Source organism: Lycorma delicatula, chromosome 1 (assembly GCF_047948215.1).
Source record: "Lycorma delicatula isolate Av1 chromosome 1, ASM4794821v1, whole genome shotgun sequence".
Lineage (NCBI taxonomy): Eukaryota > Metazoa > Arthropoda > Insecta > Hemiptera > Fulgoridae > Lycorma > Lycorma delicatula.
The window spans coordinates 171,046,077-171,068,573 of record NC_134455.1 but is presented as its reverse complement, the minus strand read 5'-3'; the positions used below and the strand labels follow the sequence as shown (position 1 = coordinate 171,068,573).

Below are 22,497 nucleotides of genomic sequence, written 5' to 3'. Positions count from 1 at the left end.
TCCCAGCACTTTAGTATGCTTTTGTCACTCACAGAAGTTCCACAATAAATTCGCTTATAATTTTTTTGTAGACTTTTACAGATTTTGTTTCTGCTAACCAGTATGTGCACTGTGCTTACTCTTATTGCAACAACATGGTATTGAAGCCCAGGCTTATAACAGCTTTGCCTATGTAACAATCTAACACAGCTGCTCTCTGACAGAGACCGTGTAAACTAAAACTTAATTGTTATCACTTCAAAACAGTGACAAACACTATCAAGTGCTGCCAAATAAAAACTACAATTGTTCTTAAAACTCTGAAATTCTTTTTCAAAAAATCAGTATTTATTTTGTAAAAAAAAGTATACATTCCAAAACACCTGTACACTCTAAAACAATAACAGAAATGTCTAATAAAAATTAACAGAGAAATATGAACTGGATTAATAAATCTTTATATTACTAAACATATATGTAAAATATTTTCATTTTAATAATAAATAATATTTACAAAAAATGCAATATGTAAGACAGTCATCTGTTTCAGCTATATGACTAGAATGTACATGAAAAATTTTAAAAACAAAAGTTGAAATTTATTCTGAAAAAGATTATAATTATAACCAGTATATTCAGAAAATCAGCATATAATAATAATCCTATCATTTTAAAAATTTCAGACATCTATGAAAAAATCTATCATATAAGCTATTATATTTGTATTTTGCAATTTCAGCAAGATTACTTGTAACTAATGTAAGGATTAAATTCGAATAGCTATTATATGGCATTTTAATGTACTTTATTCATAAATTTATTTTTCCTTATTTAATTATACCACATTTTATACAGTTTTTCAGTATACTCTCACTTTCTCTGTAATTCTTTTTATTTTACGATAAGCACAGCTTTGTTTTCATACAAAAAAAAAGTAATATGGTTTGGTTTTATGTTGTCCATTTGAAACAATTTAGATCAACTGTACTCATGTCATTATAAAACTTGAACTTAGTAGTCAGCCTATGGAACCTGCTCCACTAACATTCTACAATCCTTTTAGCATAACAAATTTATGATAAATTTATAATTACATAATTACAATAATAATTATTATAATTATTATAATTTAATTTCCTTTATGATAAATTTACAATTACATAATTATAATAATAATTATTATAATTTAATTTCCTTTATGATAAATTTATAATTACATCAACAAAAAGTTTTTCTATTTTTATTTTTAATTTGATATTATGCCAATCTATTGAGTCTTTTATAAAATTAAAACATTACACATTTTACAAAAATATAAATTAACAAAACCAACACAAAATCTACTATGGCTTAACATCATTATCCAAAGTGCTAAATTCTTAGTTTCCTTATCACCACTTTCACTCTTGCTGTCATTTTTCAAGGAAGTTATAAAACATTTTGTTCTATATCAATTATAAGTATACCAGTTCAATGTGGTTCAAGTCTCGGCTATATGGAGGTAATTGTAACACATCATGTTTGTTTTTCTTTACAAGTTCATCAAACAATTACATCTTGCATCTTTCTCTGTTTTTCTTAATTAAATCATACAGATGAGGTTTCAGTATAAAGTATGAGAATAGAATAGAGAGCATCTAGTTTTCTTGAACTGGATGTAGGTACTTATTTTTATTATATTGTGATATGACAAGTTATCTGTAATTATTAATGAATTTTAGAAAATATCTTTTTATTAATCTTCCGTTAGCCCTTTTTCAATAATTTGCTAAATTCATAGTCGTGATTCACCACATTAGGTCCTGCTTTCTAGATTAATAAAATATTTTGAATAAATCCCATTTTTCCTTCAGCAGTTATCATAATTTGTTGTCTTTAGAAATTGGCATTTTTAGTCCATTCCTGAAATATCATTCCTTTCAGTAGAAGAAGAAAATTTAGTAGAAGTATATGATGAAAAGATGTGTTTCAATGAGGTATACAATATACTTGTTACACTAAAAACAGAGTTTTTGACACATGAAAGTTTTATTGTGCTGCTAATGTAAGTTTTTATATGGTGTTCAAAAATGTAATCATAACGTTTCATCACTGATGGCTGTTATTACAGTTTTTGTATCATCAGCCATCACTGATTATTATTATTACATTTTTGTGAAATAACAGTTTTGAAGAACTGCTTTTTCAGAATTCTACATAATTTTTTAGGAATAACTAATATACATAAAAGACTATTTTAATTTCTAATAGTGCGTGGAATACAAACTTAACATTATGAAGGCAATTGCTATGTATGCACATACTTAGGTGAATTATTTATTTTACTCAAGGTTTATTTACTGTGAATCTGACATGTCAGCACATAGCAGTCTTATAAGTCATAAAATGAAAATTGCCACACACTATGACATTAAATTTATTAGCAATTTTCAAAAGAAATTTCAAATATTTCAAGTAGAAAAATTTCAAAATAACCAGAAGGAGATCTATAAACTACCGTCAACATCAATTTTAGAGTATGGCATTTAATTACATAGCAGTATCAAAAATTAATTCCATGAAAGTACAGTAACTTTCAACTTTATTTAAAAGATAGTCTTAAACAGAAATTGATTTGTACACGCAGTTCTGTAAAAAGCTTCAGCAATCTTTGAAATTACCTACCTTAAAAAAATGGCTTATAATGGTAAGAAAATATTATTCATGGATATCAAATATTAATATGAGAAATCTTAATATTAGTGTTGTTAAAAAATTTTTTATTTGAGTTTGATACTTTGAGTAGGTCAGGATTAGCTCGACTGCTGTTATATGTACTGATATTACTAGAATAGTATAGTAATTTTAGAAAAGCATTAATATTAATTATTATACTAGAAGTAAATGGAATTCTATCATGGGAGGTCTGCAGAGTGTAAGAGAAAAATCATTTCAAAGGCAGAAAAAATGATCCCCTCTGTCATTTATAAAAAATCCTTACTGAGAATTTCTAATGATACAGTTTTACCTAAAACTGTTTTGCCATATGAATTAAATTTAATAAATATGTATACACTATGACATGTGAAGGCAACATTTGGATCCATAAAGGAACACTGTGACATACAATTATCTCTCCTCGTTCATTTTTTAACATCGCATCCAAAAACTGTAACAGACCACAAAACTGTGGTTATTAGTGTTAAATAAATTTGTGATTTATTCATTGATCTGAGAATGAATATTGAACTGACAATCTCTTCTTTTTTTAAATCCATTAATAATATTAACATCTTTCACCAAATATGCTTCTTAACTGAATTTCAGAAATAAAATGTATTTTTACTGCAATACAGAAATAGCTAAGATTTATCTTTTAGTAAAATTTATTAGTTTGGGAATATTTCTACCATAACAGTAAACAATTTACTACATGTGTTGAGAAACGTACATAAATTTGTAGTAATATTTTGAATGCAGCCTGGGAAAACCTCATTAACTTTTCTATAAATAATTTAAAAAGTGAAATATTATAAAAATATATTACAACTTTTCTGAAAATAATTAAAAAACAAAAATAAATAAATATTCTTATGAAATATGAACAATTTAGTAAAAATTACCAATTGTAAATTCTTAACATTTATTTTGTAGGATCAAAAATGAAGCAAAAATTTAAAATTACTTCTGCATAGACTTTTGTTTCTTCAATAAAAGGTTCATGCTTGGCTATGTTATTACATTTAAACAGTACAAATAAGTACTACTTTTAAATATGTATGTAAAAAAAAAGTTTACTTTTCTGTAATTATTTACATGTTTTATTCCAGTTTAGTTTTGTTGCAACTGTAAAACTGTTTGTGAAAATAAAAACACATCACAAAAACCAATAAAATAATATTATCTTTACTGTCCCCTCATACAGCCCTACAACCATTCGATTCCTCTCACACGTGGTGCCATGAGACTGATGAGGTATATGATGGTGTCAGGGGAAACAGCAGAAATAACCAAATGTGTATATATTTATTTTTAAAAATAAGTAAATCTTACATTATATATTTTTTTAAGAAAATTTTATTAATATAAATTTCTGATACAAATTTTATTTGGTCTCACTGAATATACTGGTATTAATACATCTATGATTGTTACTCTCAGCAAATTTAAGAAAATTCTTCACAAAGTTAATATGGTCATAAGAGGTTATAAATGTTATAAATTTGTACAGACAAACAGCAGAGATATTAAGATACAAATAAAAAGAAAGGAATAGTAACAATAATTTATTATGAAAAACTTAATATGGTTATCCTGGTCATACTTTCTCAAATAAACATGCTACTTCAGAGAAAACTGATTTAATATTAAATCCTTAAAAACTTGTTTACACTACAGAAAAGGTTAACATCACTTTAGTACTTAAACTGCATGGTGTATAACAACAAAATCAGTATTTCCTATTTTCTAAAAATTTTCTAATTAGAAAAATATATTTTAATTTAATTTTGACAATATTTTCCAAAGAAAACAAAAAGATTTTTATTTTCTGAATATTTAGTGATTATGAATACAAAAGGATGATCTGCTTTGAACTCAACAGGCAATGGTTTATTTATTGCTGCATACAGCGCCACTACGAAAGCTGAAACAACATCAAAGAAGTTCATTTTAGGTAAAGATTTTACTTTGAGCTTTTGGTACATTGAACTTTAAATGATACAGAAAACTACTTTTCAAAAGTATTGAAAGATTTATAAAACCTAAGAAGTAACAGATTCAACAATTATTTATTAACAGGTTACGAAAATTAACTTACTAAATTAAGAAAAGCTGATCAAAAATGAACTACAGCAAAGAAAAAATATACATATTTTACCTAATTGAAAACTTTTAATATTACATTTTTTCAGTAAAAATCACCTTATTTATTTTTTTAATAAAATCTAACACAATTTACTTTATTATTCAATTTTTCAATAAAAATAATAAACACAAAAGAATGATCTCTGCTTTAAACCATTCTGCATCTCCTCATTAATTATTGTAAATTAAGAATAAATTAGACCACTAAAACAGTATAAAATAATTGTACATATAAAAATGAATGATAATTGTACATATAAAATGCCTGGGCTCTTGAAAATTTGGTTAACTAAAATATTTATATATGCAGGATCACACGAAAGTTGACTTTTGGTATTAGTTTTTTAGGTTTTTCTGTTACTGCATTTGGTGGTTAATTTGTTGTTGTTTGAGGTTAATTGGCACAATAGTCAGTATGTTGAACTATTTGAATTTTCAGAAAGTTACTATATACTCTTGTATATAAATATATATATATATATATTATTCCTGCCCCCCCCCACCTATCAAAAAAAGGCAATGATTAATTACTGTAGGAAATGTATTTCCAGTCTGGAGTATTTTAAAAACATTGGTTCTTCCATTTAGCCAATACATAAGCTTATAATGTTCTTGGCACAACAATTATTTAAAATTACTTAATTTTTTTATAATGCTCTTTTTATTTAATTAATGATCCCTAAAAATATTAATTAACTTTTTCTTATACACTACTGAGAAATATACCCTTTTTTAAATGTAATTATATGCACCTATGCAGATATTTTATTTTTTTCCCTATCATGTACAATGCAATTTGTTAAACTTGTGAATAATAAATAACCCTCCTAGTACAATGAAATGAGGATGACATGTACAACACATAATGAGGTAGTCTTGTACAGACTCAGGCCAACCAGACTCAGACTCAGGCCAACTGAAATGTGTGCTTAATTGAACCCCAACCATCAAAGTACACGGGTATCCACTATCTAGTATTCAAATTTGTATAAAAGCAATTAGCTTTTAGTGTAAATAAAAAATATATATTTGTAACTGGTTTTATTCTCATAAGCAAGTACTTTATAAAAAAGAAGGGCTTTTACAATTTCCAAAACGAAAGGAAAAAAAATATTTATACATACATGTCGTTTTTTCATTACAGCTATTATTCCTTGTGCAAATCCGTTTTACTTCTTTCACCTTTGTAATTTTGCTACCCAAGTTACAAAACTCTCCAACTTTTGATGTATGCAACTTTATTTAATTCCTCCTTATACTTTGTCACATTCTGTTACTCTTATTTATTTTCAAACTGAGTATTTCTTCTAGCAATATAACATGTTGTTCAGAATTTCTTTTAATTCACTTTAAAACACTTTATGTGCCAGACCTATGATGCAAGTTTTCAGTTCCAGCCAAACTGTTTATTTAGTTGCCAAATTATGTGTATCAGTTTATACATTCCTAAAGTTCAGTATGGACCATGTGTATCAAATTGATGCACAAGTTTTGTTAAAGTTGGGATAGTATCAATATTATACAAAGTAGCATTGATTTAAATTGGGCTATTTATTGTTCTGAGCAGCAGTAAAAGTTATATACCAATGGTTCATAAATTTTATGTTGGTAACCCTGGGAGTCAGCTGGTTTTTAGAGGGAAACATTTTAGTGGAACAAGGTTATGTGTAAATTGCTGTTTATTGGTGAGGTTACATTTTGTTTCAGAATGGATGAAATGAAAACAATTTCTGTAATCATCCTGACATTGAAAGTGACTTAAGTGAATTGTGTGATTTGAATGATCCTACTTTTAATGATAATAATGCTGAAAGTGAATCAAGTGATTTTGATAATTTAAATGAATTTTAACAGTAAAATTATATAATCAGTTACTAGACAAAAACAACAATTTATTACCTGATAATTATACTAGTACTGATTTTGAACTTGATAATAGCTATGTATTACCTGTATTCAATAATATTGATGTGAATGTACAAGATAATATCAATGATGATGAAGAACCACAAGAAAATAACTTTCATTAAATACCACAAGAAGAAAATAATGCTCAAGCAACTGCAATTCAGATACCTGATAAACAGCATTGGGGTCCAGTAAAAAGTGATATGCTTTAATTAGATTTCAATCCAAAAAATCCAACAGATATTAATTCAGTTGTTATTGAAAAACTGCAGCTAGGTAGATTCACTGATTTTGATTTTTTTTTATATTTTTGTTGATTACAAAATATTAGCTCTTCTTGAAAGAGAAACGAATTGCTTTGCTAAGCAGTAAAAGCTGTTTTGAATGAAACTAACCTTCACATTCGTGGCTTGCTCAATAGAAAGATACCAATAAAACTGAAATTCTTCCGTTTTTGGGCTAAAGATATGGATTGGGTTAGATAGTAAACCCAAATTATGTGATTACTGGTCAAACAATCCTCTATATGATAATACTGTGTGTAAAATAATGCCTTGTAACAGGTTTTAATTTATTGAGCATGATCCAAATATTTGATAATGAAAAAGTATCTATAAATAGATAGTTCTTTTAAAATATTCCCTATAATTGATTTGTTAAATGCCAAATTTGAATCAGCAGTCAGTCCAGTTGAATGGTTATGTATCGATGAAAGCATGATGCCTTTGCACAGTAAAATTTATTTTCGACAATATGTTCCAGGTAAAAGACACAAGTATGGTCTGAAGATTTTTAAATTATGTTTAAACAAAAGGTACATATGTAAGCTAAAGTTATACTGTGGTAAAGAAAGTACGCCTTCAACATTGCCAATTTCTCAAAAAGTGTGACTGATTTGACTACATCATTACTCGGGGAGGGTTGCAGTGTCTTCACTGACAATTATTACAAAAGTGTTTCCCTGGCCCATGCTGTGAATAAAAAAAGACTCATCTCATTGGCATTCTCTGACATAAAGGAGATTAAATCCTTCTACTGCTGTAGCAGCTAAGTTGAAGAGAGATGAAATGACCTGTAAGAAGAGTATAAGTAACGTTATCATTGAAAAGTGGCGAGACAAGAGTGAAGTAGTCTTTCTTACCACTCTCTTTTCCTGTTTAGCCTCCAGAACCATCGTAAGGTATTACTTTAGAGGATCAATGAGGATGATATAAATGAATGTAAATGAAGTGTAGCCTTGTACAGTCTCAGGTTTACCATTCCTGAGATGTGTAGTTAATTGAAACCCAACCACCAAAGAACACCAGTATCCCGATCTAAAATTCAAATCTGTATAAAAGTAACTGCCTTTAATAGGATATGAACCTTAGAACTCTCGACTTTGAAATCAGTTGATTTACGATGATGCGTTAATCACTACAACGGTGGTCTTGCCCAGTAATGAAAGATGTCCAAACAAAAAAGGGGTTGATGAACAATCCAACGGTAGCACTCGAATATAATGAAGCCAAATCATTTATTGATGTTTCTGATCATTTAGCTTCATATGCTACTCCGATTAGACACAGAATAAAGTGGTATCATAAAGTACTATTTGAGTAACTCCTTAATACATCTATAGTTAACGTTCTAGCATTTCATAAAATAAAAGAAGATAAATCCATGGACATTGTGCAGTTCGAGAGATTTTAGCTACTTACCTTAATTTCAAATTGGGTAATAAAAAGTAAAATTTACAGCTATGAGTAGATGCATTAGCTGAACATAAAGTGGTCGAACTGGAAAAAAGAAGAAATTGTATGACATGCTATGTTGCATTAACCAACAAGATCAGTTGAAAGCTAGCTGTCCAGAACACATCTCAAGTTTGACTTAAATGTTCACTGCGTGAAAAAAAGTTTATTTGCATGGAGTGCTTTTTTAAATCCCATACATCAACCAAAACGTAACTGTACCAGTTAGCAACCAGAGAACAGTTTGTTACATATTACACATTATTGTAAGAATATATTAATCATTTGAAAAATATTGCTATCAAAATCACTTCATATTATTATAAATAATGTTTTAGTAGTTGTAGATGAATTCATTAGTGTATCGTAAACAAAATAAAAACGAATTTATTAGTTTACTTGTAAATGGAACAGTTGGTTTTACATTGTTATTTTGACTAGATATTTTTGAAACCTTTTCCCATGGGCCATGGGTATATAACTGATATACACAATAAAACTTGACTGAAATTAGTTTTATGTATGTTAGAAGTACTAACCTTAAATAAAAATATTGATTTTTTCAGAAAAAATATCTGGGCCAAGGTGAAAATTATACCAAATTACAACTGGTCCAGTAGGGTCATTCATGTACATATCAATTTGATACCTATGGTCCAATCAGAAATATCACTATGTAACAAAATGATACATGTGGCGATTAGACATGGAATAAAGTGATACTGTAAGTAATTTGAGTTACTCCTTAACACATCTATAATTTATGCTCTGGCACTTTATAAAATAAAAGAAGATAAATTCCATGGACATTGTGCAGTTTCAAACGATTTTAGCTACTTATTTTCAAACTGAATAAAAGCAAAATTTACAACTGTAAATGCATCAGTTGATCATAAACTGATCCAACTAGAAAAAAGAGTAAGATATATATATAAATATTACACATCAGTTTGTATACTCTATCTATTGCTTCTTCACCAGCACACAGTAATTCTGCAGGTATCCTGTCTAACCCAGGAGCCTTTCTGCCATTCAAATCTTTTAATGCTCTCTTATATTCATATCACAGTATTTTATCTCTCTTTTCATCCTCTTCGACTTCCTCTTCTTCCTTTATAATAGCAGTTTCTAATTCATTTCCTCCATATAACTCTTCAATATATTTCACCCACCTATTGACCATTTCTTTTCTATTATAAATTGGTGTACCATCTTTGTTTAAAACATTATTAGATTTTAATTTATGTACCACAAAATTCTCCTTAACTTTACTGTATGATTTGTCTATTTGACCAATGATCATGTCTCTTTCCAGTTCTGAACACTTTTCTTTTGCTAATTTGCACTTCCTGTTTCAGTACTTCTTAATCTTCTATAGTGCTTTTTACTTTCTTCATCACTGGTATTCTTATACTTTCTACGTTCATCCATCAGCTCCAATATACCCTTTGATATCCAAGGTTTTCTACCAGTTCTCTTTTTTTCACCTAATTTCGCTTCTGCTGATTTAAGAATTTCTTTTTTAACATTCTCCCATTCTTCTTCCATATTTTCTACCTTATCTTTTCTATTCAGTCCTCTTGCAATGTCCTCCACAAAAATCTTCTTTACCTCCTCTTCCTCAAACTTCTCTAAATTCCACTGATTCACCTGACACCTTTTCTTCTGGTTTTTAAACCCCAATATACATTTCTTTATCAATAAATTATGACTGCTATTGATGCCTGTTCCTGGATATACTTTGCAGTCGATGAGTTGATTTCTAAACCTTTTCTTACACGTGATATAATCTATCTGATACCTTGCACTATCACCTGGCTTTTTCCATGTGTATATTCTTCTATTATGATTTTTAGACTGGGAGTTGGCAATTACTAAATTATTCTTTGTGCAAAACTCAATAAGTCAGTACCCTCTTTCATTCCTTTTCCTCAGCCTGTATTCACCCACAATATTTCCTTCCTTACCTTTTCTAATACTTTCATTCCTATCTCCAATTATTATTAAATTTTCATCTCCTTTTATGTGTTTAATTGCTTTGTCAATTTCTTCATATAAAACACTCTACCTCATCTTCATCATGGGTACTTGTAGGCATATAGACGTTAACAATCATTGTTGGCTTAGGTTTTGATTTTATCCTTATTACAATGATTCTATTTCTATGTATTTTGAAATACTCTACTCTCTTCCCTGTCTTCTTGTTCATTATGAAAGCTATGCCTGCCTGCCTGCCGTATATTTGTAGCCGAGTTAATTATTCTAAAATCACCTGACCAAAAGTCATGTTCCTCTTCCCACCGAAAATCCTACTACATCTACATTTAACTTATCCATTTTCCTCTTCAAATTTTCTAACCTACCAACCTTTCTTAGACTTCTAACATTCCATGCTCCGACTCGTAGAATGTTATTTTTTAATTTTGTGGTGACCCCTTCATTAGTAGTCCCCAGCCTGAGATCCGAATGGGGGACTAGTATACCTTGGGAATATTTTACCAAAGTGGGCGCCTCCATCTTTGTTACATGAAAATACAGTTATATTTTCTTGGAAAAAAAAACAGCTGTAGTTTTCTATTGCTTTCAGCTGTGCAGTAGTCACTCAGAAGATTGAATGATGTTGATATGGCCGTTTAAGTCCTGACCTACACCCTTAACAACTACTGAATGAGTTGCTGTCTTCTTTCAGGAATCATTCTTTAGTCTGGCTCTCAACAGATACCTCTCCGATATGGTTGCACCTTCGATCCAGCTACTCTGTATCACTGAGCACTCAAGCCCCATCACCATCAGCAAGATCTCATGATTCATAGAGGGAGATATAACTATTAATAATGTTAATCAGAGTAACCATGTTGATTTCATCAAATAATATCTTATTCACTTGAATATCAATAAAATTATTTAGTTTCATTTACATCAATGATAAAAAAAAATAAATAAATGAAAAAGCAATGAAGTTACCTAATTATTTAAAGATTTATCATCTATGTTTCTTATAGCCCTTTAATTGATCTATTAATGAAAGAATAACAGTAATAATAGGAATCTTAACCAAAAGAATTATAATACCATTTAACCTTTGATTACCTAGAACAATATAAATAGTACGATGAGATACATGTAAAAATAATACTAACCATCCAAAACACTACACCAATATTTTTAGCAACACAAATAACACAGGTCAATGGTAAAATTGTCCAGAATCTATCTAGTGATTTTAATAGATATTTTGACACTGAAAATTAGAAAAATATTTTTTGAAAATCCAATGCATAAAGTTTTTCATAATTTTTCTTTTTTTTTCTAACTACAGATGCTAGCCAATTATAAATGTTCATTTGGTAAAACTGTTGTTTAAATAAACAATAATTTTTTTATGTATGTGAATGCAATACGTTGATTTTCTGAATAAAAATATATATTAGATTTATGAAAACAAAGTTAAAAGCAGTAATAAATCTACAACATTACTATAAATACAGCCACTTTAAATTAAGTTCAGTACCTTTTTTACAACTGTGGTGTACAATTGTGCTATTGGTATTTGACAACTTCATACATTTAACTCATAATTTTTTCAATAGTACTCTTTTAAAGTATATAAAAAAAAATTATAATGTATATTAACATTTTACAAGTAATTTTATGTAACTTATATTTTTCTAATTTTTATTAAATTCAATTTTAATGGCATCAAGAGGCTACATCAATGCACCTGATTTTTTTGTTATATTTGTAGAAACTTTAACAGAATTACAAACATAATAACAGTAAAAAACATAACAGAATTCATAAAAAATTATATTTTGCATATTTTAGTGTGAAATTAGGTGACAGATAAATTTTGGGCTTCTCATAAGGTTTGTTCAGTGTATATTGAAGACATGAATTCGAGACTGGCAGGTGAGTGAATACTACCTAGTGAGTGATCACCAGGCCATCCTCATGCGTGTTACAGATGGAGGTTCTCTGGGGGCTGGAGACCAGTTCCCTGTGGCTGGAGTATGGAGTACCAGGGATGTGGACCCAAAAGAATTTGCAGAGACACTGGATCTCAGTGCGGTACGTGAGGTTGCTTTGGCAGAGGATGGGGTTGCATATCTGGTCAACTGCTTGGAAACAGCATGTTCTGCTCCTCCCTTGCAGGTATTGTTGGAAGAATCGTTCCCCAGTATATTGGTGGACAAAAGACATCACTCGAAAATGCAGGGAGTGCATTGGGGCTGGAAGGCTCATGCAGAGTATGCGTCTCTACTCAATAGGGCAGTTATACATGGCCTGATATAGAAGGTGCAAGAGCAAGCTCAATAAGCTTATTAGAAACTCTTTGTAATAAAGGTTATCAATCTGTGTGCTTAATTCTCGTACATGTTAACTCTTAATTCCCAACGTTTCCTCTTGTTTTTCTAAAAGCTACTACCTTTCCAATATTTTCTCAATCCTATTATACCTTTCTTCAGACTTTATTGCTTTCCACCGTCTGCTTTAACTTGCCACATGTAATTAACTTATATTTAACATGCAATTAAATACTTACAAATTGTTTATTCAAAATACAAAATTTGGAATCACTCATAGTCCTATTTTTTTCTCCAAAAATAAATACCTGTTTAAAAAATTATAACAGTTTAAACTTATGAAGGTATCATTTGTAAGAATTTAAACATAAAAAGGATTTTCATATAAAACATCTCAAAATTAACAACATATGCTTTTGCAAGTGAAATAAACTTATACATAATTATTCAGTATAGCAGAACAGTTCTGGAGAACAATGTATTTGGTTATTGAATTATGAAATCTAACTAATAAAATTGATGTTTAGATTTCGATTTGTTGCTGAAAGTGTTTCAGTAAGAAAAGACTATGTAACTTTTATGCCAAAAGAAGGAAGGGGTCATCGGAATAGAGTAGGAGTGATGATGAGGATTGAAGAAAAATATTCATGAGGAGGTAGGCAAACATGTGGGAGTTAACGACTGTCTGTGTATCAGACAATTTACTGCAGAAGGACTTACATCGCAGATTTCACTTACAGATCATCAGCTCACATACAGCCAAGATTCAAACATCTGAATTATATCAATCTTCTGGAGATTTGATACTGGAGCACCAGGCAGCCACCCAAATCAAGAAGCAGTATCGTATTAATGCCTTTAAGTATAAATGTATTAAGTACATTAATTCCTTAGGTGCAAGTGTTTATTTCTAGGTTCAATTGGTAGTTGCAATCATAACTCATATTAACTGAATAACTATTATCAAGAAGCATTGGTTTACAATAGTCAACCTCTTGAGTCAACGCCAACCATTCCACTTTAATAATGAATTCTGTAGAACAACTATTCCAGATTTAATAACGAATTTTAAGTTGTAATTGTATTTCAAACAAAAAAAGATAATAATAGATTTAGTGTTTATTTCTAGGTTCATTTGGTAGTCTGCAGTGATCACCTGCCTTCACTTGCCTGCTTTGTTTACTTTAATTTTTTCAATTAAAAGTAAAATTCCAGTAACTGGAATCATTTGACCATAGACTAGGACAGTGGTTTTCAAACTTTTCTGAATCATGGCACCACTTTTCAATTAAAAATTCTCCATGGCGTCCTACCCTAAGTAAAAGTATGACTATTCATAAGCAAGAGATAAAAATAAATAAAACTCATATACCTTCATTATTTTTTACTTTATTAACATTAAATTAATAATTATAAATGTCTTGGTTCAATTAATTATGAAGCTTTTACAATATTTTGTGGCGCCCCTGTGAAGAGGCTGTGGGTCCCCAGGGCGCTGCAGTGCACAGTTTGGGAATCACTAGATTAGGACATTTTACAGGCAGCTAGGACCTATTTACAACCCCTCTCTACAAAATTCAGTTTCCTAGAAGCAAATGTTCAAAAGTTATTTTATGAGTCATAGTTTTCATAGAGTACTTAGGACCAAGTACAATCACCCTGGAAAACTGAACTTTTCTAGGACTAGAAAAGTGGAGAGGTTTGTTTCTTGATTTGGGTGAGTGTTTGGTGCTCCAGTAACAAATTTCCAGAGTATTGATATAATTTAATGAAGTTTGAAAAATGAAATTAAAAATAAAATGATCTACGTATTTTTTGGGTAAACATGTACTTAATTGTTGAACATTAATTGTTGTACAATTATGAACATATCATGTTTTATATACCACATTCCAGAATTTTGTTATTAGACAAAATATTTCATCACTATATTAACAGTGGAACTTTGTATAATTTGATATCCAATTTTTTACTAGTAATATTACAACTTTATGTCCAGTTTTTTGTTAATAGCTTTGTTAAATAAGTTTGTTACATTATTAACGTATCAGGTAAATTTATTACAGTTGGTATTGTTGATTATTAATTTAGTAAAACATTAATTTAATGTTAATTATGAAGCCAATCAGAATTTCTTAACTGAAGGATAGTGAGGGGGCAAGGAAATCTCAGGCTTGATTTTGTTTTTTAACCACAACAAAAATACAAGATTTGAAAAAGAATGAGAAGAATATCAAAATATTTTTTTATTATCATAATAAAAAGCCAGGAAATAATTTAACCTTACATTTTTGAGTACTTGAGGTTTAATTACCCTTAAAAAATGACACTGACAGAAAACAAAAGTCTGAACACCATATATATAAATGATAATTTCAGGAGCTTGCAAGTATCTGAATGTGCAACAAAGCTCAAACTTTTCGTATCCTAACATTTTTACTGGCTCCTGCTTACCCAAGAAATACATCTCTTTCAGATAGAAATGATGTAATATTCCAAGTTTTCAATTTTGCAAGAAAGATTGTTGATGAAGAAGGAGGGCTAAATCTGAATCTCTTGAATAAGATTATGCTTTTTTTAATTTTCTTACGGTAAAACATCATTTTTAAAGTATGGTTGCAATATTGTAGTATTTACAAAAATAATGAGGCCAAGATTTCTTCATTTTTAAAAAAAAAAAAATAAGATACATGTACAGAAAATGAAATGTTCAAATAGTCCAATGGTTCCATTTAAGGGTTGAATGGATGCTCCAGAGGAACAAGAGGGTGTGAAACTTTTCTTTTCATATGATTTTTATTTTAAGGTAAAACACATCCTAAAAAGGAAAAATTTAATTTTCAAAATAAGTTTTTATTAACACTACATTGGGGGAGTTTCGAAGAGTTGATCTAAGTAGGTTACATGAGCATAAATTTTCTCAGGAGCTTAATTTTTCTGGAACCAGAGGTGCTAAGGTTTCTTAGTACCTCTGGTACCAAGAATCTAATTATATGTTTGGTGGAAACATAAAAAATGTTCCACTCATAAATAAGGCTTTATTACATAGAACTTCATCTATGTACTTGATTTATTTTTAACTAACAGATCACAGTTGTACTCACAATGATTTTGTTCATAATAAAATGCAAGTCAAAGAATTATCACTTAAGATAATAAACCTAATAATTTAAATTATTGATACTTGTAGTTTCTTTAATTATATCATTAAATCACTTGCGCTGACAATACATATGTATCATCTCTTGTTGTCTACTGCTTCCATTAATAGTACTTAACCAAAATAAAAGTCATTGATAATACAAGCAGATCATTAAACACCTATTGAAATTTATCTTTCCAAAATAGATGAGTATGTTAGCTGGCACACGCACATCTTGTATGTGTATGAATATATCAGGTGGCTTAAAATAATGTTTCCATGATTACTAATAAGAAAACACTTAATAAAAATTTTAAAAGATAAAAAATTTTTTTTAATTATATGTTCAATAAACATAAGAGTTTTAAAGTTGTACTTCATCTGCATTAGCGTTTAACCACTCAATTATACACTTTTCCTAGTAAAAATTTAATATATAGTTATAAAATAACCTTAGTTTTTAATCAATAGCTAAGGTTATTTGAATTTGAGAACCTGTTCAGGTTATTTGAATATGAAGATAATACCTTTGACAATTTCCCAAAATGAAAAACCAAACAAAAGTGTCAAATAAAACAAAAGTGTGGCCATTTAATCATTTAATTCGGCATTCTACCCTGTCAAAACACATTTCAATGAGATATCTCTTATTTATATATTTATACATAATATATAAATTAAATAAATTATAAATATATAATAAATGTATTTTTATATTTCTAATTTATATTAATTTATTATAATTATATTGTGTATTTATATATATATATATAAAAAACACAATGTGCATATGCAATGTGTATATTTATATTTTTTTTTTTTTACAGTTTACCATCAACAGTACAGAATTCAACAATGCCTCTTTACATTATGCTTATTTCTTTTTTAATTTTAAGAGTGCTTTCAAGGGTTTTCCTCATCGTCAGTTAATAAAAACTTAAAAATCACACGTTAAACTCAAAAACATTAAAATTGTCGCATATAAAAATATGTAGTCAAAAAATTAAAATTAAATATTTCAACCAGTCAGTCACACATACAGTACCGTATTCCAGTATACTACTGTACGTGTGGTTGGCTACATAAAATATTTTAATTTTTTGACTACATACTTTTATAATGTGACAATTTTAATTTCTCTGAGTTTAATGTGTGATTTTAAAAAGCTTTTATTAACTGATGATGAGGGAAACCCTCAAAAGCATTCTTAACATGAGAAAAACAATAATCATAAGGTAAGAGGCGTTGTTGAATTCTGTACTGTTGACAGAAATATATATATATATGTTGACAGATATATATCTTTGATAATATATATATATATGTATATAAATAATAATAAAATATATTATTATTATTTATCTGATAATCTCTAATTTGAAAAGTTATAAAAAGGTGTTCCCTGCTGCCATATATAGGATGGCCAGTGTCAAACACAGAATAGTTATAATAGACATTTCACAACATTTCAATATATAAATTATCTGCTATATTTCCATCGAACAAATAAGGTTCTGACACTATTTTTTGTGATCCCACAATAAACAAGAACTTCAGGTAGATTAAGTTTGACTTCATAATTATGCGAGTTTTCATCAAATCAATAACCATAATTACAATGGTTTACTAGGCTACTCAATTTGAAGCATGCTTCATCAAACCATAATGATGAACTAGAGAAAGAAGAGATAAATGATCTGCTTCACAACAAATTCTTCCCAAAATACCACCCTTCTTCCAATATCATACAAATCAATATTAATTCTTTATCTTTAACAGTGAAACTTCAACTAATTTAGAATCTTTCTCAAGCTCAATCACAGTAGTTCTAGCCTAAAGGAAGCCTTTCTGTTGACATTTGAGCTTTCTTTACTAACGTCTCTCCAAGAAGCTGTTTATTTTTTTTAATGCAACTACTAGTTCTAGGCGTTCCTGGTCATGGAATGTCACCAGAAATATTTTCAAATTTTATGTACAGCTTACGCAATGCAGATGATGATGGATCAGCAGGGGAGAATTAGATAGCTCAGATGGAATTTTTTCATTAATAGCAGCAATAGCTTTATTATTACACACAAAGCATAAAATTCTTCTTTTTTGCACTTAAAACAGATTTATTCTCATACATATACAAAAATTAAAATTTAAAAAATAATTGAACGGTACAGTAAATAAAGCAATTGGTTATTAAGACTGCTAAACTAAAATTTACCACTTCTGACAGATTTTATGAATGCAGAAGGGGAAACTGACTTTTAGCCCATTGTATACTTACAATCACAGAGTTAAGCAAGGAATAACTGTTTAAATCAATAGTTTTAAAATCTACTTTTTATAAACATTAAATGTGGCAAGAATGGGCACTCAATACAATTGTTCCATAAGAAAGATCAATCTAAAAAATAAATAGCCCATTTTCAATGGGTTTCCAACAGTTTCTTTGCAAGACATAATTGCAACTATATCAATGGCAACTGTACTTATGAAAAATAAAATGGTAAACACATTAAAACCAATTATTTGTTGTACTTTAAATTAATAACTTGAGAAAATTAAAAGAAATTCTTTCCTTTTAAAGTCTGATCACCACTATCAATCTTTTCTTCAGACAAAAAAATCAACTGGCTTATAGTTAAATCTATGTGATTTATTAATTTACATAGCTTTATTTTATATGGTTTGAAACACTTCTCTCATTGTTAAAGGAATACTCATCTTTAATCTAACTAAAAATTAAAATTATATGTGGAGATGTTGAGTACCACTAAAACTTTTAATGCTATGAGTAAAGATAGAGTTCATCTCAGTATGTATTTTTAAAATTATTATTTCATTTCTTTGTTTTAGCAATGTTCTTTTTTTTATAGTTATTTTATGTTTTTGTTTATGATCAGCAGTACATTTTGTTCAATAATTTTCTATGTACACTGCTGATAAAACACAAAGAGAGAAATAAGACAGTAATTATAACTATTTTAAAAGTAAAACATATACATTAAATTAATTATCAACCTACATCTGTTCAGTGAAAAATTTTAATCAACACTGAGAATGGTAATAGATAAAATTTTAGTGATCTCTTTCATAATTCTTCTTGTAAATGCACAAATTAATATTACTGAACTGGTATGCTATGGGTAGGAGATATATAATTTTCTTGCAAATATTGAACACGTGCAAAACAAGCTCGTTATTTATTTAATAATAATTTATTTTGTAGCAAACTAACCTCTTCTCCACAACACTTCGATTTCCTAACGATCAAAATCCATGTTCAATGTTAATAATTAAAGTAACATTATACAAAATGATCAGTTTTTAATAACAAACTGAACTACATTTAAAATTTTACCATTTTTTGGGGGGGGGGGTTAGTTTATCATTTATCTTTATTTCACAACCTTCAATTTTCAATTCCTTTTTTCAACATACCTTCAAAACCCACCACATAAGCCCCACAGGGAAAAGCTGAAAACAGATTAAAATGAATGGCTGAAGCCACATTTAACAAATAAGTTTCCAAGATCTATTCTATTTAACCAACCTAGAAACACTACGATGCACTTAGAACTATATTTAGAATTTAAATAACTAAAATGCCAGATGTTGCTATTATGATAGCAAATTCAGGATATTGGGTTTTAAATGCATTTTTTCTAAGCAGTTGTCATTTAAAATTAACAAAAAAAAGTAGTAATTTGAAGAAAAAATATCCTTAAAGTAACATAGCTTAGTTACTAAACTGAATTGCTTCTATAGTTAATTTAATCTCATTAAATTATTGTTGTAAATTTAATCAACAGATTATATTTACAAGTAAAGGAAATAGCAATTTTTCAGTACAAAAATTACTACTTTGCACAGCAGATATGACAATATATAAAAACAAAATTTACGTACCCCAAAAAATATATTTTGAATACTGAGTAATAAAAATGTTGTCAAATAAGAATTGATATAGCCCATTTGTTAATTTTTCAAGTTAAATCACGCTTAAATTGTCAATTCTGCCAAGATATTTATAAAGCAAGAAATGAACGTTACCTTATATTTTGAACAAAAATTTGGGAAAAACCTTTTGCATGATCATATTTTTTTGTCAAAGATCCATTCACAAACCCATAGCACTGTTGAAATTTTATAGGATCAAGAAAAATAGTTGCATAAATACAAACTCTCAGAATAATACTTATATCTACAGAAATTCACTAGATTACATATGAACAAAATCAGGAGAATACAAATTTTACTCTTTCATTACCACCAACATCACCAATAACAATCATCATAAATAAAAATCAAGTTCCACATTTCTTGTAAATGAACAAAATATCAGAAAAAATGACGATCCTGATGTAGAAAAAAAGAAGGACCATGATTCCCTTCACTAAAAGAATCTAAACTACAAAATTAAAGACTGGGAAGAATGATAATAAAATACTAACAAGTTATACCTAACATATGTTTACATATTAAAAAAGGATAATTTTCAATATAATAATAATTAAATAAATGCTGATGTTCTGAATAACTTAGTTATTTGGAAATAAATTTTCCAAAAAAAACAATATCATTATTAGTTAGCCATGACTTTGTAATGAAAAATATGAAAGGATGATCAGCTTTAAATTCTTCTCTCTGCCTTCTAACAAATGCTCGATTTGCTACCATACATCCTGAAATTAAATCAGTTAATAAATATATTAAATAATATATTAATAAATACATAATAATAATGTGTCATTATAAGGGTTGTTATATACTAAAAGTGATGTTAATATACTTAACAACTTTCTATTAGATATATTACTTATTAAATAAAACCACTTTATTTTATATTGAACAAATGCTTTTCTTTATGTACTTAAATGTATCATCAATACCTAACACAATTTCACAATTCATTACAAAACAAACTGAAAACAATACAGAAGCAGATGTTAAAAAGCTAATAATAAGCATCTTTTTAGAAACAAATACAACATTCTATCAATCACACTAATAATTTTCAAATATGTAAAACCCTACACAATTTTCTTCTGTATATCCTAATATAGTGGCAGCACATCTATTCAAGACTATCCCTTTGAATAAATTTCTGTCATGCAATTTTTTTGGTTTTTATATAATATGATTGGACTGCATAATTAAATTGCAGTAATAATATTAATGTAAAGAATAAATACTATTGAAACATAGGTTTTTTCGAATATCTGGGAAAAAGTAATTTGACTTTATTTTTCCACATTATGAAAATCTGTTAAAGCATTTTAATTTTAACAAATCAAAGATTATTTCTCAAAAATAATATACAATTATGTTCTACTTCTATATAAGTCTCATCTAAACCATTAAGTGTTCTGTTGTTGATTTGCATTAACTCAGTTTTTCATTTATTAGAATTTAATTTTTATTGTTTTAATGTGTAAATTATTACAGGATTTTCTTGTTTAACTGGATGCCCTACTCTTTGACATGTACACCATACAGAAACATTTTAGCTGTTCTGTTCTACAGTAGTCTGTTCTACAGACAACTTCACCTTCTCTCGTTTTGATCCACTGTAGATGTGGTTAAGAATGGCTGTAGGGGTAAAAGGAGCCAACACATAAAAATCATTATTATTATTTTGTGTTCTCGCCAGTTTATACATACTTAGAGAATAACTTGCTGGCCAGAGATTTGTTTTCTAAAGAGAAAAAAGTTATTATATTATTAATTTATATTAAATTGTTGAAGGTAAAATATATTAAAAATGTTTAGTTATATTAATAAGAACCCATAAATTCACCAACTGCTCTGCATATATTGAGTATTAGAGCCTTCTGGATGGATTTGTTTAGTGCCTCCAGTAATTCTTCCTTCCTTTGACATCACTGATGTTAGATAATACATTATTATTATTATTATTATTATTATTATTATTATTATTATTATCATTATCATTGGACTACTACATTATGTTCATACTCCACTATTATTATATCTACTGCTAAGTGCCCAATCATAACATCATCATTATTTTTCATTTTTATACTAATGTAATCCAATCAATTAGTGTTGTACTCACTGATTGCACATCACTCATGTGTTGCAACAAATTTATAATGAGAAAAAAGTTTAATGAAAATACATGCTTCTCCTTTCCAAGAATGTATACATCAAATAGCTCAAGATATATATATGAAAACATTAACATAATTAATTATTCACTCACTGGCAACCCTACCTATTTTTGCACTCTGATACACATATTAAACAATAGCTTTTGAATTTTATACAGTAGTCTTACAATAAAAATTTTCCAAAGTTCAACAACTTACGTTATTATCATGTTGAAAAAAAAGAATTGCCAATAGTAATACCTTTGTAAACTATCAATTGCTATTACAAATTTCATCATTTTGGTTATATTTAATTTTAACTGCCAACTTCTCAATTAAATTCCACTTAAGACATTAAAACACACTGCAGCATCGGCTAAGTTCATTCATAAAAGTATTTATAAATTTTAATTTATACATAATCAGTTAGAATTATTTAACATACATTATTGTAGACACACAGTTCTACAGAGAGACAATCA

General features: G+C 28.4%; 1 protein-coding gene across 10 annotated transcripts in view; it reads right to left on the bottom strand.

The window, feature by feature from the left end:
• LOC142325473 (leukocyte elastase inhibitor-like) overlaps positions 1-22,497 on the bottom strand; it is a 154,028-nt gene that overhangs the window by 26,698 nt on the left and 104,833 nt on the right. The window contains exon 8 of one of the 10 annotated variants that reach the window (XM_075367335.1): positions 4,088-4,603. The exons of 7 other annotated variants lie outside the window; for them this stretch is intronic. In XM_075367335.1, coding sequence (XP_075223450.1) covers positions 4,461-4,603 — 143 coding nt within the window. In that variant the 3' untranslated portion in view covers positions 4,088-4,460. Of the gene's footprint in view, positions 1-4,087; positions 4,604-16,508; positions 16,529-20,086; positions 20,588-22,497 lie in introns of those variants that run through there. 2 more of the 10 variants (XM_075367383.1, XM_075367344.1) reach the window with 2 other exon arrangements.